Source organism: Talpa europaea (genome assembly GCF_964194135.1).
Source record: "Talpa europaea genome assembly, chromosome: 9".
In the NCBI taxonomy this organism is placed as follows: Eukaryota; Metazoa; Chordata; class Mammalia; order Eulipotyphla; family Talpidae; genus Talpa; species Talpa europaea.
Window position 1 is genome coordinate 61,872,410 of NC_140076.1, and position 18,027 is coordinate 61,890,436.

An 18,027-nucleotide genomic window follows, 5' to 3' on the forward strand; every position below is an offset into this window, starting at 1 on the left:
GCCATCCTTCCAAAAGCAATATACAGATTCAATGCTATTCCAATCAAAATTTCAATGTCATTCTTCAAAGAAATAGAACAATTATTGATGAAATTCATATGGAATCACAAAAAACCCCGAATAGCCAAAGCTCTCCTGAAAAAAAAAGAAGGGAATGGAGGCATCACACTCCCAGACTTCAAACTCTACTACAAAGCCATAATCATCAAAACTGCATGGTATTGGAACAAGAACAGACATACAGACCAATGGAATCGAATAGAAAATCCAGAAATAAACCCCCAGATTTATGGTCAACTAATCTTTGACAAAGGAGCAAAGAATATGCATTGGAGCAAAGAAAGTTTGTTCAATAAATGGTGCTGGGAAAACTGGGTTGCTACATGCAAAAGAATGAAGCTTGACCACTACCTCACACCATACACAAAAATCAACTCAAAATGGATTAAAGAACTAGACATAAGACCTGAAACCATAAAATATATAGAAGGAAATATAGGCAAAACACTACGTGATTTGCACATCAAAGACATCTTTACAGACACATCACCCAAAGCAGTGATAGTGAAGGCAAAGATAAACAGCTGGGACTACATCAAATTAAAGAGCTTTTGCACAGCAAAAGAGACAATAACAAAAACAAAGAGAAACCCCACCAACTGGGAGAACATTTTTGCACCCAACACTAATGATAAAGGACTGATCACAAAAATCTGCAAAGAGCTGATGAGACTCAACAACAGCAAAGAAAATAATCCAGTCAAAAAATGGGCAGAAGAGCTAAAAAGAAACTTCTCTGAAGAGGAAATGCAAATGGCCAACAGGCATATGAAAAAATGTTCAACATCACTTGTCATCAGGGAAATGCAAATCAAAACTACCATGAGATACCATCTTACACCAGTGAGAATGGCACATATTAAAAAAACTAGCAACAACAAATGTTGGCGAGGGTGTGGAGAAAAAGGAACTCTTCTGCACTGTTGGTGGGAGTGCAAACTGGTCCAACCACTGTGGAAAGCTGTGTGGAGATTTCTGGACCTACTAAACATAGAGCTTCCATATGATCCAGCAATTCCACTCCTAGGTATTTACCCAAAGGACACAGAAACATCAATTCCAAAGAGCACCTGCACCCCTATGTTTATAGCAGCACTGTTTACAATAGCTAAGCTTTGGAAACAACCCAAATGCCCAAAAATAGATGACTGGATCAAGAAGATGTGGTACATGTATACCATGGAATATTACTCAGCATTCAAAAAAGATAAACACATGCAATTTGCAGCAACATGGATGGCGCTGGAAGGGATCATGCTCAGCGAAATAAGCCAAAAAGAAAAAGAAAAATACCGGATGGTCTCACTCATAGCAGGAATCTAGAAAACTTAAATAAGGGACCAGGAAAATGAATATAAGAAAGTGAAAATCAAAATCAACAAAAAACTATGAACCAGAGACACTTTTAGGGGGGTGGGGGCGGGAGGGGAGGGACTGGGGTCAGAATGGGGGGGCTGCAATTGTATGGGGAATATAACAATAAAATTTATAAAAAAAATAAAATAAAATAAAATCATCTGTAACAGTTTAAAAAAATAATAAAACTGGCATTTCATCATAAAAAAAAAAACAGTTAAAAAGAAATTTATAATACCCACTATCTGGGTGACACTGATAGATTAGACTCTAACATTGGGTATGGGGCACGTTGCTGGTAGAAATCCTATAGGCATGTTTCCACATGGGATTTCCTCTTTTCTCCCCCAGGCTGGAATAGTATTAATGTGAACACCCCCATCTCTTGCTCCTATTCCATCCATGGGAATATAAATCATTTAGCTAATCATGAGACTTGGGTCATTGTTTCCCAGGAAGTAGTCATAGACTTAACATGGAGTCAGTGCAGGCTTGGCCTGTCTCTCTTCTAGAACACCTGTGGACTCTGTGTTTGAACCACTGATGGGCTAGTAGGTTCTCTGAGTTTGTAAATTAGGCAGAGCAAAAGCAGATCAACTGCTAAGGGAAGCCCAGCCCAGTCTTGGCTCTTTGTCTCAGCTCTTAGGTCTGTCAAAGAAGGGAATAGGTCATGGTCACAGAGATCCAAAGGCCCAGCCAGGTTCAGAAAAGGGGCAGAATACCCTCCCCCTGTGCTCTCAAATCCAGTCTAAGGCAAACCAGTTCTCCACTTGGCTTCAGATGGCTCTATGAATCATTCTCAAATGGAGAGCTCCAGACTGGTACAGGGGTGAGTATGGGTCAGTCTAAGTCCCAACACATACCTGTCATTAGTCAAGATTCTTTACCTCCAGGAAAAAATAAAACAAACAAACAAAAAAACAAAAAAACACATCCAAAATGCAATTTTCATTAATTGTAGGGTTTATTTTGCTTTTTGGAAAAGTGATAGTCCCAATCTTATACAATCATTTTTTTTTTTTTTGGTTTGTTATTTGGTTTGTTACAGACTCCATGGAGGAGTCTGTAAATTTGCTGTCACAGAAAAGTCTCTGAGAGATCTGCTGCAGGAATGAGATGGGACTGCAGCTATCATTCAGGTTGGAGTGTGTTGTCACATGAGTCTTTTCATAAGCAGCAAATATGTTAGCTATAAAAAGACTGGTAGCACCAAATGTATGAAATGAAATCATTGTCGCTCTGAAACCTAAGAGTGCTGTTTAATTCAACACAATTTATAGAGAGCCCATTATGTATTTTTAAAAAGATTCATTTATTTATTTATACAAGCACTGGGTACAGTCAGAAGCGCGGGAGGGTAAGAGAATTCACCAGAGCCAGAATAGGGAACAGAACAGGCAGACTGACGAAATTCACTGCTGAGGGGAGCAGTGGGCATAGCAGGAAAGGTCTGTGTGCATGTGGGACCCTTACCGGTGGCCGGGGATTGAACTGGCACTGCAGAGGCTGCGGGCAGCTTCACAGCCCAGCGCTCAACCACTGGCGCCTCCAGGGGAGGTCCAGCCCTTTATGTATTAGGGACAATTGAAGCCAAAAGGGGATTTATTTAGCAAGTATTTCAGTCAAACACATATTCACTCATTCAACATGTATTTCATCAGAATCTACTCTGTGCTAAATGACTGCCCACGGTGTCTGATGCTTAAAATACAGTCTCACACAGGGAAAGGAAAACAGTTAAAAGATATATCCTCCCCCCTTAGGAATTGTCCTCCTTCACATATGCTTTATCTCCATTTCTGCCTCTCACTTAACAGTAGCTCCTCTTTGGGGTTTAAGTTTCTCCTCTGGTTTCCTGACTCCAAATAATGGCTGATCTATAAGCTGACACACTGAAGCCTTTTCTGTAATGAGGCTCTTTCTGCAATGCAAATAATCACTCTACACTTCAGCCATGTTGTGCAACATAAAGTGCCCTATCCCAACAATACAATAAAGCACTTTTCTCAGGAAGCAAAAGGCAACTGAGACATGCTGAAAAAGAGACTGGATAATGGATTAGAACAGGTGGGAGGTTGCTTTTCTTCCTAAAGGTCCCTTCTCCCTACTGATCTCTTCCTTCCTGTTTGCCTTTGGCAGATATTTAGGACTAGATAGGCAGCATGGAAGGGTGTCACCTGGAACTGAATATCAAGATTTATTAACACAGATCATCATATCAGACTAAGGGTATACAATTCCCTAGAAAACACTGGGTTTCTGTTTTCTCCATCAATTTTGAACATTAAATCAAGGACTACAGATTCAATTGTAAAGAAGGGTCTACTATATTCTTCTGAGTCACAAAACTATTTTTTCTTACTTTGTATAATGTCCCCAAGCCAAACCATCCAAATATCTCCTTGAAAGAAGACATTAGGTAGTAATATTTTAGCTTTAGATTCTTGTATGTAGCTATTCAAAACACTGTAAATATCTTCCCCTGTCCTTGAAATGCACCATATAAATATTGTATTTGATCCTTAACTTACACTTCATAAATAATTTATTTCAAAATCATCCCTCCATAAGACCATCAGTTGCTGAGGTGCTCAGTTTTCGGGGAAAGCATTTATTTACTGCGTGAGCCCAGGAAGCCTGGTAAAGACTTGGCTAAAAGCTCCACATGGAGCGAATTATGGTAATTGTATTAATGCTCAAATCCACGATGCTTTCCTCAAGTCTGCTAAAAGGTTTTGCACTATATTGCCCACGTCTTGACGGGCAATGAGTCCACTGGAAATGTTTAACACTTCATAGGGAGGCTTCCGAGATTCATTTTTCATAGTTCCAAGAATTGTGAAAAAATGTCTAGAGAAAAGTTCCAGACAAGTTTTCTGAAAGTCACAAATGAGAATTAGCATTCTCTTTAGTATCTTGCACTTTTGGTTCAGGCTAAAGTTACCAGTTCAAATCACCAGAAATGAAAATCAAAGGCAACATCACACAACTAATTTTGATGAATGGGTATGTTTTAATTCATGTATAGTAATATTCTGGTTAATGATACGTCTCCTTAGGACATCCATTAAAAATCCATTAACTTAACAGGCAAAATCTAATACAGTTACTTGGAAATTTTCTGCTAGATTAACATTATGGACTTTTAATGAATATTTCCTACAGGTATTGCTCTATTAGCAGAGCTAATATACTAATTAAACATGGGTCTTGTGCAAGGGGAAGCACCAAAATGTTAAACCAAACAGAATATAGGAGTTGAAGCTGGACCCAGATAACCACAAACACTGCTAAAATCAGTAAAGACCATTACAGCTTTTATAAGTAAACAGTACTGATATCCTAGACCCAGCCATCTCAGTCACTAATTTACCTGCTTACCAATCAAATGTGCTATCCCCTGTGCTAGGACAAGGAAAATAAAAGTAAATAAGTGAAAATCCTGAGATTAAGGAGTTCACAGTCTAGAGTGGTATCAACACATAGACAGGCAATCAATGTGTATTATAATAAAGCTGCGGCCAACATATCCTGGGAAAACGTGGAAAGAATAACTATGTTGGAGGTGGACATATAAATTAAGAAAAATCACTTAAACAATTGCTATTGAAATTGATATGTGTATTCCAATCAAATATTAGCTCCTTATGGGCTCTCCTGCTGGGGAAGTTTTCAATTCTGACTTCAATTTATTGGTTCTACATGTGGTTAGACAAAATTACTTGTTCTGATTCTCATCTATAAACAAAGTAACTGTACTTTTGTCACTGGCTATGAGAATTATATGCCATTAAGTATGTGGAAGTGCATAGAAATGTGCTTGAAATACAGAAGAAGGGCCTCCCCGGTGGCACAGCGGTTGAGCACTGGGTTGCAAAGCTGCTCGCAGCCTCCGCGGTGCTGGTTCGTTCCCCGGCTGCTCCCTGGCCACTGGAGGAGGGTCCTGCATGGCACGCAGACCTCTCCTGCCGCCTGCTGCTCCCCTCTGCAGTGTACTTCGGTCCTTCTGCCTGCTCTGCTCCCCGCTCTGGCTCTGGTGAATTCTCTCACCCTCCCACGCTTCTGACTGTACCCAGTGCTTGTATAAATAAATAAATAAATCTTAAAAAAAAAAAAAAGAAATACAGAATACAGACGGAAAAGAAGTATTAAGATTGACTTGTTGCCTACTCCAGGTGCGTAATGAATATTAGTTGGAAATCAGGATAGCACAATGGTCAGAGCAGGATTTGGAGTCATCCAATCACAGGTCTGAATTGTGTTTCTATCACCTGCAAGCTGACACTATCAGTTAAGTGCACTTGCTCTTCAGTTGCAGATCAGGATAAATAAAAATTTTAAATACGTATTTTGGATAATTTAATAAGATAATGGTTGTAATGCAATAAAATCAAGACTGAGAAACAGTGAACTATTAGTTTTAATTGCTACCATTATGTCTTTCATAGGCAAGAACATAGTGAAACAGAAACATTATGAGACTTGTCTAAGTTCACATCATTAGTATTAGAGCTAGACTAGAATTATGCTAGCTCTGAACGCTAGCTCTGTTCAATGCTTTCGACCTAACTTGCCTCTAACCCTCAATTACAAGACAAGAGCCCCTCCTCATCACTTGATCCTGGTGACAGAAAGCTCATGGGGAGACTCCAAGACATGAGTGGGGACTCCAGACTTAGTGGTCCTGCTTCAGTTAGAATAAACTGTGCAGTAGTACTTTAGTGCAATGAACTGTGTTCCCCAAGATTCATATATTGAAGTCCTCACTCTTAATACGATGCATTTGAAGACAGAGTTTATAAGAAGGCAATTATGGTTAAATGAAGTCAAAAGGGTGGGTCCTGATCTAACAGGCTTAGAGTCCCTAAATGATGAGGCACCAGTGTGCATTCTCTCTCCGCACCTGCACAAAGAGGTCATGTGAGAATCCAGAGAGGCAGCAGCCAACAGGCCAAGAGAAGAAGCCTCAGAACTAAGCTTATCTTGTTGGCATCACTGTGGATCTCCCAGCCTCCAGAATTGTGAAAAAATAAATTTCTGTTGCTCAAATTATCTGTCCAAGATATTGTGAAATAGCAGACTGGGCTAAGACACCTGAGGTAGTTCTGTACTTGTGTTCTCTTAACTCTTGCCAATCTGTGTCAGTTGAAACAGTTGTGTTTATCTTTTCCACATTACATCAGTAGGTATTTATCAACATCTTCCATGCCAGGATACTCAAAAGCAAGACAGATGTGGTCACTGCCCTCTCTGAGCACTCTGTTCAGTACCCCTTTCCTGTTTGGCTGCGTATTTCCCCTCCAGGCTCTGAAGCACTGTCCAAAAACCCAACCTACTTAACAGGAGTCCCAACAGGCCATACTCCCTCAGGCCCTGGAATAAAAGTTTAACCCTGTCCCCCAGTGGCTGCCCCAGGTGTTGGCTCCAAACAGTCTTAAAACCAAACATCATATGACTTACTTAATATATTAATACTTTTTATATTCTATAAGGTTATATCTATTCATCAACTGAGATTCCACCATATACCTACACCTACTCTCTCCAGTGAGCTGATGACAGATTGCTAGAATGTAGTAGTATCTACAGGAATAAACATCTTTCTGTGAAGTGAACATGTAAACCTTAAAATGTCAGTTATCATTAAATATACCTGAATATCCCCCCCCACACTCACACAACCACATAATCTGCACATACAGCATTTGGATTCTTCTACCAGGTGACCCTTGAGAGTTACTATGCCTCTAGTACCCAATCAGTGCTATATAAAGCTGGACGTTTAGGACCTCATGGTCTTCCTCAGCAGGCACTGACTCATGTTTTGTTTTCTCTGATGTTCCTGATTCTTCTACTTTTGATCTCTACTTTTGATCTTCAACTATTATGTTTTCTGTTCATGGCCTTGCCTGATTCCTTGAACCTAATTCATAAAATATTTTCACAGTAGTGGGAATGATCCATACACTCCCTCCCTCCCCGTTACGTTATTCCCATCTGTTTCATGAAAATATCTTTCTCTGTCCAGCTCATAGATAAGGTTCTATGTACTTCATCGCCTCCATCTCCTCTCAGATCACTTAAGCCCCAACACAAGGATTCATGGCTTACCCACCACTTCCGTATTTCCTTTGAAAAAACAGGGTGGTGTTGCTGTTATTTTAAGTCATACAAAACCAAAAACCTTCACCGTCCTCATATACACACACATAATCCCTCTGCTGAGTTTTAATATTTTACCTATTTTGCTGTAATTATCTGCAACAAAGTCTTCCAAGCCAATCATCTTCCAGAAGCTGTCATCCCAGCCTTTCTCTGCAGAGTATGTCCATTTGCACACCAGTGAGCAGAGAGACCTAAGAAAATGGGAGAGAAGTAACACCAATAATATGAGCTAGGCTTTCTTTGTATTTTCTCAAATATCCACTCAGATATCTGCAGTAGTGTCAAGGTAGCACCAAAGTAAGTAATTATACATTCTTATTTAGATCAAAAGTCCACATTTACATCTGCTAATTATTTAAAGCATCTTCTTTTACTTTTAATAGTCTCAGCCCTTTACTTAGATCTTAATCAAGCTATATAAACATTTGAATTAGATCTATTTACATGACATTTGTGAGGTTATTAGAAATCACAAAGCTGACTAGCTATTTGATGGTATTGAGATTTGTTACTAACTTTTAGGTTATGATACTGGTAATTTTGGCTGTATATTTATTTATTTGTTTATTTATTTATTAAAGTTATTTATTTTATTCATGCATACAAGAACCAGGCCAGATGTGCTGGAGGGTGAGAGCATTCGCCAGAGACAGAGCAAGGAACAGAACAGCCAGAATGACCGAAATACACTGCTGAGGGGAGCAGCGGGGGAGACAGGAGATGTCTGTCATGCCATGTGGGTATAGGGTAAGGAAAAATGTCAGGCTTTTCTGCCCTCCCGCCATCAGGATAGATGATGGATCCTTGTGGTCCTGAATGCATGCCTGATGGTGGGCACCTGGAGTAGGGTGTGAGCATAGGTAGATGGGATTCACCTGGGCTGAGACTGGGCTTTTAAGGGCGGCGTCACGGGGGCGCCAGTAGAAGCAGAAAGGAAGCCGAGAGCAGAGAAGCAGAGAGAAGGCCAGAGAGCCCAGAGAGAGTGCGGATTTGCTGGGCACTGGGAGGCCTGCCAGCCTCCTGGCCCCCTAGCACCCCTGCCTGCCGTGTACCTGGTAAATCCCAATAAAAGCCTGCAAAAAACCACTGAGGACTCTGACTCCTCCTTTACCCGGTCTGCTGGATATTAGAAAACCTGCTCAGTGGCTAGTCCTGCCCCTTTACAGTGGGTATCTCCACCACCGGCCGGGATCAAACCCGCATTGCAGAGGATATGGACAGCTTCACAGTACTGAGGTCAACCGTCTGCAGGAGAGTCCAATGATATCTCCTCTGCAAAGGTTTCTCTACTACCTCCATGCTAAACTCGTGGCTCTCTCCTTTCAGGCTATACTAAAACTTAGAAATGTGGCACTGCAGTTCGTAGCTGAGGCAGGTTAAGTTCATGGCCTCAGGTCTTCTATCCTCCACAGCCCACAGAATCACATGCTTTGCCATGGAATTCCTGGTGCTACAATCTCCTCCTCCCACCCCTGTACTGTGGACAGGGTCTCCTATCCTACATCTGGACTTTAGATTCTATTATGTGACAATTTAACCAAAAGAAATTACTGCATGCCAGTTTTGAGTCTAAACCTTAACAGCATGATGTATTTCTTCTTGCTGTATTTCTTCTTGCAAGATCAACTATGTACAGCCCGGATCAGACATCTCCAGGCAGCCAACATTGAGTGAGTCCAGCTGAGACCAGAAGCAGCTCACACCAGAGCATAGCCTAAAGGAGCTACTTGTGAGTCAAATAAAGGTTATTGTGTTAAACTACTGAGCACTGGATGTGGCTTGTAACAGAGCAACAGGTAAACAACTCAACACTTTACAGCATAACTACAGTGTTCCAAGTAGATTTTCCCTCAAGTAAAGGCAAGGAGAAGGATGCCTTCATCCACACAGCAAGTCACAGTATGTGACCACAGAGCATGGAGTGAGGACTGAATCTGAAGGTAGATTTACTACTATAGATGCCTCTGGAAACTCTATCTCCCATCAGGATTATTTAAACACTAATGGGGTCCACTTCATTTGGGTGGCTTTAAGTCAATTCTGGAGTAGGGTGGATGTGTAAAATCAGTGGAGTTGGCAAAATTTAGAGTTCAGCTAAGGTCACATATTATGCAGAAATCTTCAAGAGAGAGAGAGCAAGTATAGGGCTTATCTTGTTAGTGAATAAAGGCAAAGTACCTACAGCAGAACAAAGCAGAACAAAGCCTTCCCCTGAGGCTTCTACTAAGACCAAGGTTTTCTCATTCCAGATGGTGTTTCAGAGGGCAGCATGCACTCCCAGGATAGCTGTCCATCCTCAAGCAAGCTGGTCTACCAGCCCAGTGAGGGGTGGAGGGTCATGTTTAGTTTGTAGGATTAGAATTAGAGATGGGAGCCTGAGAAAAACAGGGGTATATATTGGTAAGCTGAGTTGCTTCAAAGACCAGCAGCCAGAAAGGAATGTTCCTTTTTCCCAGGGAGAAAGAGCCACCCACTCTTTGTCCACTGCCAGTGAGAATGCAGGGCAAAAACTGTTACACCTTTCACTACCTTTCAGAATTTTATGCCAAAGAGACTATACAAACCTATTATGAGTCAAAAGAACATAAAATCAATGGGTAGGTAAAATGAAAACACTCCTAACTTAGGGGGACTAACTCACCCATAAGAAGATCACACAGAACATCTAGAAGAGGAGAAAACTGAAGAAGGATGTAAGAAAGACTTTCTGAACAAAACCCACTAATTTTAAATTTTTAGTTAAAAATTTCTGCAGAAGGTTAAAAAAAAATCACTGGCACTTTTGAATATCAAATTAATGATCTAGAAACCAAGTGAAAGAAATATCTTACTACCCTTAGTAAAGACACAAAGAGAGAAATAATGAAGAAATAAGAGGCTTAGAGAGCAGACCCAGCAGCCTATCATGAGAATAAGAGGAATTCCAAAAGGGATTTTTAAAAAAGAAGAAAAGGAAAAAAAGATGAAGGAGATGTTGTAATTAAATGAATATAGTACTAGTTTTTTTTTTAATTATTATACTGAGCAGAAGCAAGATTTTAAGCCTGTAGATTAGAAGTCTCATTAAGTTCAGGAAGTGAATCCAGGAAATACTTGAATTTCAAGTATAAACAGAAAATTATACAAGCTTCCAGACAGAAAGAATAAGTTACTTAAAAAGACAAGAGGTTCAGACTAGCTAAGGAATTCTCATGTACAACTCTGGAATGCAGAAGACAGTGGAACAATGTACAGACTATTGAGAAAAATGATCCAAGAATCCTATACCCAGACAAAATATTATTCAGCTGTCAGGGAAAAAGAAAAATATTCTCATCATGCAAGCTTTCAAAAAGTAAACTCATATATGTTCTTTGAGGACAACACTTGAGAAAGAACATAACCAAAAACAGTTGATTCAGTGCAGCTTTCTCAACATAGTGGACATCAAAGCCTAGAGGAACTAGAGGTGGTGAAGACAAATATTCGTCCTTTCTTGATCTCTTTGTGTGTGAATGACTTTGCATGCATAGGTACATAAATATACGCATATATAACATATATGCATACATGTTTGAATTTAAATAGACAATGATATCATAAATAGGAATTTATAGCATTAAGTTTTCTGAAATACAACAAGCATTCTTCATTACAAGGAATAATCCATGATATCCTACTATGGAAAATATTAAGTAAACAAAAGCTTAAAATCAGAAATAGGAGAAGAACAGTGCTTGGACAAAACAAGTTTAATGTTGGTTGTAAGGAATGAGAGGCAATCACTAATGGAAACAAAAAGCTTAGTAGGCCTCTCAAAATAACAAGGGATAAGAAGAGAATAAAGAGAAAATTCATCAGTAAGTGAACAAATCCAAGTGAAAAGGAAAGGAAATAATGTAAGATACACAGAAGATGAAAATCTTAGAGAAAGAATAAAATCAATTCTCACAATAATGGGAATGGGCTGGATTCCATGCTGGATGAAAGATAAGAGTATCACAGTTGATGTTAAATTTAAGCTATATCTTATGAAAAGATGCAGATTTTAAAATGTGAGGTTTTTAAAAAAGGAATCAATAAAAATTAAATATAATTCAAAACTTTGAAATATGACAACATGAATATCATACACATTAGATAACAAGATAAAAAGAATTAGCAAGACAAAGACAAACATTTCATGACACAATGCTAAATCCAATATTTAACAATATTACAATTTGTTATTTTATGAACCAATCACAGTGTAAAATATATAAAGGAAGAGCTTCTGGAAATACAAAAAGAACACTTAGAGATGTAATTTCCTTGAACATTTTACTGTACTTTCAGAAGTTGAAGAAACAGGTAAATTAAAAGAACAGTAATTAATATTGCTACTGAGGAACTAAAGAACTAAAAAAAAAATTCCACAAATTACATGAACTCACATAGGGAGAGAATGTTTTATAATACAAGATCATAAATGTTCAAAGTGGCATTTTATGAGGAAACTTAGAGTTTTAAAAGCTTTTGCAGGAAAAGAAGGATGTCTGAAAATTAAAAACCTAAGTAGCCAACTTAAGAAATTATGAAAAACAGTAAGAAATTAATCTGAAAGATCAAAAAGGAATAATGAAGATAAAAGCAGATGGAAGATATAAAACAGATAAAATTCAGGGAATTGACAGAATCAAAACATAATTCTATGAAAAGACAAAACAGAAAAACTTGTAACAAAACAGATGAAGAAAAAAAGAGAGAAGACAAAAATAACAAATATGAATGGAAATGTGAGAAACACTATAAAAAAAGCAAAAAAAAGCAAACAACATTATGCTAGTGAATTTGAAAATTTGCATGGAATGGACAATTTAGTAGAACAGTAGAACTTAAGACTGATTAAAAAAAAAACCTTAATATATATGATCATAAAAGAAATATATTACCAAAAAGTATCCTTCAAATGAATTAACCTCAAGTCCAAATGGTCTAACAGACCATTTCATAGTATTTCAGATTCTGGAGGAAGGAATGCACCACAAGTTACTTATAAAGCTAGGGTAACTATGCTATAAAACCCATACAAAGACAATATGAAAACCAAAAATGAACGACCACTCTCAAAATATCAATTCAAGCATAGAAATTCTACAGGAGACATGACCAAATAAAAAAAATGTGAAAAAAAATACATCATGAACAACATTCAAGAAAGTTTTTTTTAATAATAGATCTATGAATTTACTTTATCAGTGTTTTATGAAATAAGAGAAAAATAACTGATACTGAAGAATAAAAAGTATGTTGACATCAAATGACACATCAAGATAGAAATAAATATTGAAGCAGGAATAATAAAAACTTCTGTTTCTCACTAACAATGAAGAGACTGGTAAGTTTTTGCCCCACATTTTATTTTTTAATTTTTTTAATATTTATTTATTTATGCATACAAGAGCTAGGGTACAGGCCAGAGGTGCAGGAAGTGAGAGGATTCACCAGAGATAGAGTGGGGAACAGAACAGGCAGATTGATTGAAGTATACTACTGAGGGGGGGTGCAGCGGGCGAGTCAGAAGGGGTCTGCTGTGCCATGTGGGTTGCTCCCTGCCCGGCTGGGGATCAAACTTATGCTGTAGAGGCTGCGGTTTGCTTTATAGGCTGGGTCTTAACCCCTTGCACCATCAGGGCATTTTATTTTTTAAATTTCTTTTAAAAAGAAATTTTAAATTGTTTTTCTCTTTATTGGGGGGAAAATGTTGGTTTACAGCGTTGTATATGATTTAGGGGAGTAGGTACATACTTCCTCAGATATATTCACCACATCGCCCTCATTGCCAAAGCACCCATAGAATTTTACCATAGAACAAAAGTTCCCCTACCCCTTTCCCTAATCTCCCTCCCCCTCTGATAGCATCAATTCTGAAGTCAGATTTCTAGGATTTGTTTTGGTTTAGTTTTGTCTGTTCCTTTATTTTGTTTTTTGGTATGATCTACATATGAGTAAAATCATCAGGCTATTTCTCTTTGTCCTTATGATGTATTTCACCTAGCATAGTCCCCACCAGTTCCACCTATGTTGTCACAAAAGGCAATATTTCATCCTTTTCATAGCTGTGTAGTATTCCATTGTGTATATATACCAAATCTTCTTAATCCACTCATATGTAATTGGGCACTGAGGTTGTTTCCAATATAATACCTTGGCTACTGTAAATAGCACTGCCATGAACACAGAGACACACATATCCTTTTGGATATATATGTGTGTATATATGTATACATGTATATCAATTTGATACGTGTGTATAAATTTTTGCATTCTTGGGTAAATACCTAGGAATAAATTGCTGGGTCATATGGAATTTCTATTTTTAATATTTTGAGAAACCTCCATACTGTTTTTCATATGGGTTAGACCAGTCTGTGTTCCCACCAATTGTGTATGATGGCTCCTTTACTCCACATCCGTGTCAACACTTGTTTCTTTTTTTTTTTTTAATTTTTTCTATTTTTTTAAAATGTTTTCTTTTTTTTTTAAGATTTATTTATTTATTTATACAAGTACTGGGTACAGTCAGAAGCACGGGAGGGTGAGAGAATTCACCAGAGCTAGAGAGGGGAGCAGAACAGGCACAGTGACATAGTACACTGCTGAGGGGAGCAGCAGGCATGGCAAGAGAGGTCTGCATGCCATGTGGGATCCTCATGGGTGGCCGGGGATCGAACAGGCAGACCGACAAAATTCACTGCTGAGGGGAGTAGTGGTCATAGCAGGAGAGGTCTGTGTGCCATGTGGGACCCTCACTAGCAGCCGGGGATCGAATCGGCGCTGCAGAGGATGCGGGCAGCTTTGCAGCCCAGCGCTCAACCTCTGCGCCACCAGGGGAGGCCCAACACTTGTTGTTTCTGGTCTTTTGATATGGGCTGTTGTCGTGTGCATGTCCACCATCCATCTCTATGTAGAGATGAGATTTTTATTCCTCTGTTTTTGATAATTAGAAAAGTAGGGGGAGAAAATGAAGCAACTGTTTTCAGATGTTAAACTATAGGCAGGACAGGACTATGATCCCTGAGAGAAAGAAACAAGTGAGGTGAGCCTAAGATCACTCTGGCTTTCTGCCTGGAAGCACATGCCAGACCACAAAGCATGAGCAATGCCAGGGAAAACATGGCAGCTTCTCAGGAGACTGAGATCAGAATTCAGGGAATTTAAGGTGACTGGAAACTGTGATGGCACAGTTTTTCCATAAAGAAGGGAGCTATGCAGAAAGAGAGCCCTGAAAATCCACACAAGAGTCTCAGGAAGTCTTTTTTTTTTTTTTTTAAAGATTTATTTATTTATTTATACAAGCACTGGGTACAGTTAGAAGCGCGGGTGGGAGAGAGAATTCACCAGAGCCAGAGGGGGGAGCAGAACAGGCAGAAGGACAGAAGTACACTGCTGAGGGGAGCAGCAGGCGGCAGGAGAGGTCTGTGTGCCATGTGGGACCTTCGCTAGAGGCTGGGGATTGAACTGGCACTGCAGAGGCTGCGGGCAGCTTCGCAGCCCAGAGCTCAACCGCTGCACCACCAGGGGAGGCCCAGAGTCTCAGGAAGTCTTTGTGGGACATTACGATGCAGATTTGTCCACTGACACTTACAGTCTGAAGACTGACTAGACAGTGTGTGCTGAGTAGTTCTCAGAGCTCATGAAGAGCTGAGAATCATGTTACTGAAATCAGAGTGAAAACTCCTCAGTGGTCAATCGGGACATTCACCAAAGATCCCCCACCCCCCCAAGCAAATTCTGCAAGAACCCTACATTAACACAGACTGAAAAGAAACCTCCAAAGAATAAAACTTAGTGGAAAGTACATTAACAGACGATCTGAAAAAATAGATCAACAATTCTTTCAGGAAGGCAACAAAATCCAGATACTTCACAACATAACACTGATGATGTGGGCAACCAACTAAGACAATGGAAAGAACCAATGACCAATTCTTTTGAATTTGATAAAAATGCTATCAAGCCATAGTCAAGATCAAAGAAACTTAAGCAGGAAAAACACAAAGAAAACCATATGAACATTATAATCAAATTTGAAAAAAAAGTGAAAACTAAAATTTTAAAAGAAGTCAGAAGAAAAGGACACATTATATAAGGACAGGGTGCATTACAGAGGAGACCAGAAATAGAACAGCTCAGAAGAAAATAGAGTAGCAAATTAAAGTGCTCATAAAATTAAAGAGAATAGTATCAAAAGTCTATGTTCCACAAAAATATTTTTGAAAAAAATAATGCAGCATTTAGATATTTTCTAGACAAAAGTTGAAAAAAATCATTTCCAAGAAACCTATATTTTTGAAAATGTTAAAAGGAACTCTTCAGGGAAATATTGGAAAGGTGCTATTAAATAAAAAGATGCATCTATATAAAGGAGAAAAGATTATCAGAATCTATAAATATGAGGTCTTTAATTATTTTAAGAATTTTTTGTCTTTAATTTTTATTTTTTTTTTAAAGAGGCACGTATTTTATTCATTTATTTATTTGTTTGTTTGTTTGTTTATACATGCACTGGGCACAGTCAGAAGTGCGGGAGGGTGAGAGAATTCACCAGAGCCAGAGCGGGGAGCAGAGCAGGCAGAAGGACCGAAGTACACCTCTGAGGGGAGCAGCGGGCGGCAGGAGAGGTCTGCGCGCCATGTGGGACCCTCCTCCGGTGGGCGGGGAGCAGCCGGGGATCGAACCGGCGCCGCAGAGGCCGAGGGGAGCTTCGCAACCCAGCGCTCAACCGCTGCGCTACCGGGGAGGCCCGTTGTCTTTAATTTTTAAAACAAAGATCATTGACTTTAAATCTTAATCATTAAAAGATAATTTAGAAAAAAATATGCTGTGGAGTTTACAAAATCTATACAAACAAAACAATAATAACATCAATAACATGAGGATATTAAAGTATATCAGAAAGAATGTAAAAGTATGCCACAGTAAAATGTGATGTTATAAATTCATATTATAAATTTTAGAGGAAGCAGGAAAAAAGATAATAAGTCAGCAATCTGGAAGGGAGGAAAAGAGAAAACTTAAAGAGGAGAAAGGAACAAAGAAAAAGTAAAGGGCAAGGTGGTAGATTAAAACCCAACCATTTTAATACAAATGGCCTAAAAATCCCAATGTTAGGGCAGAAATAACCAGCCTGGATAAAATCTAACTACACTTTGAAAACAAGAAACTTATTAAGTATGAAGACACAAGATAGGTTCAAGAGAAAAAGGATAGAAAAATATATGCCATGGAAATATTAACAAAACTGAGGAAGTAGCTATATATGTGTGTGTGTGTATATATATATATATATACACATGTGGCATATATTATATATATATATATATATATATATATATATATATATATATATGAATGTTAAGCAAAGTAAAGTTGAGAACAAGAAATAATACCAGGGACAAAGTACCAAACACAATGGCAGATGGGTTAATTCACCAAGAAGAATAGTGGGTGACAGAAGAAATCAGAATTTATTAGGATGGAAATTTGAACTGAGCTTATGTCAAACTGATTGTTTTGTTTTGTTTTTTAACTCATAACAAGTAGGCAGTGCAAAAAACTACATGAAATCAAAGATTTATGAAGGTGTAACTGGATGTGGTCACCTAAGATCACCCTTGTTTTTTTTTTTTTTTTTTTTGTGGGACCCTCACCGGTGGCAGGGGATCGAACTGGCGCTGCAGAGGCTGGGGGCAGCCTCGTAACCCAACGCTCAACCGCTGCGCCACCAGGAGAGGCCCTCACCCTTGTTTTTTATTTAGGTTTACTGAGATTCAGTGGTTTCTGTGATCCACGTAGATTTAAGAATCCAGAACTGCAAATTTGTTGCATTTTCTATTATTTTAGGCAAGAGTGTGTGTGAGTGGGGAAGGCCAGAGGGTGCTAAAGGATTTACCTTCTTATCATAAAAAAATGTTTTTTTATTTTATTTATTGGTGCTCTCTCTGGCCTCCCGGGAATATCAGTATAGCAGACCTAGCCATAACATGGGACAGAATTGGCAGTTCATTATTCCATTGGCCTGCACCAAGCACAGTGCCTTTGATGCTCAATGATGCATTTGAGTAAATGAATGCAAACCCTAGATGTCAGAGGAGAAAGCTTCAGGTTGTTAATTACTTTTTAATTGTTTTCATTAAAAGGCCCAGGTCTTCCTTATTACCGTCTGTGGAAGCCCTAGAAGAGACAAAAGTTCTATTGCTGGAGCATCCAAGGGCAGAAACAGAACACTGGCTTCCTTGCATTGGCCACCCCCCTCACCAGAAAGGAAACCTTTCTGAAAATGCATTCTACATGCCCATATACTTCCCATCACCTACTTTCCCAGCCACAGAAACACGCCAAATCCCTAACATATCTTTGCTTTTCAAATAATGCAAAACAAAGAGACGTCCAGTTAAAGATGCCAAATTGACTGCACATATTGAC

The 18,027-nt window shown here is 38.9% G+C and overlaps 1 protein-coding gene across 2 annotated transcripts in view; it reads right to left on the reverse strand.

Moving 5' to 3' along the window:
* Window positions 1-18,027, reverse strand: part of FGGY (FGGY carbohydrate kinase domain containing) — a gene marked incomplete at both ends in the record, with an annotated part of 393,087 nt that overhangs the window by 257,015 nt on the left and 118,045 nt on the right. For both annotated transcript variants that reach the window (XM_084243991.1, XM_084243992.1), the window contains one exon: window positions 7,657-7,772. In XM_084243991.1, coding sequence (XP_084100117.1) covers window positions 7,657-7,772 — 116 coding nt within the window. The remainder of the gene's footprint in view (window positions 1-7,656; window positions 7,773-18,027) is intronic.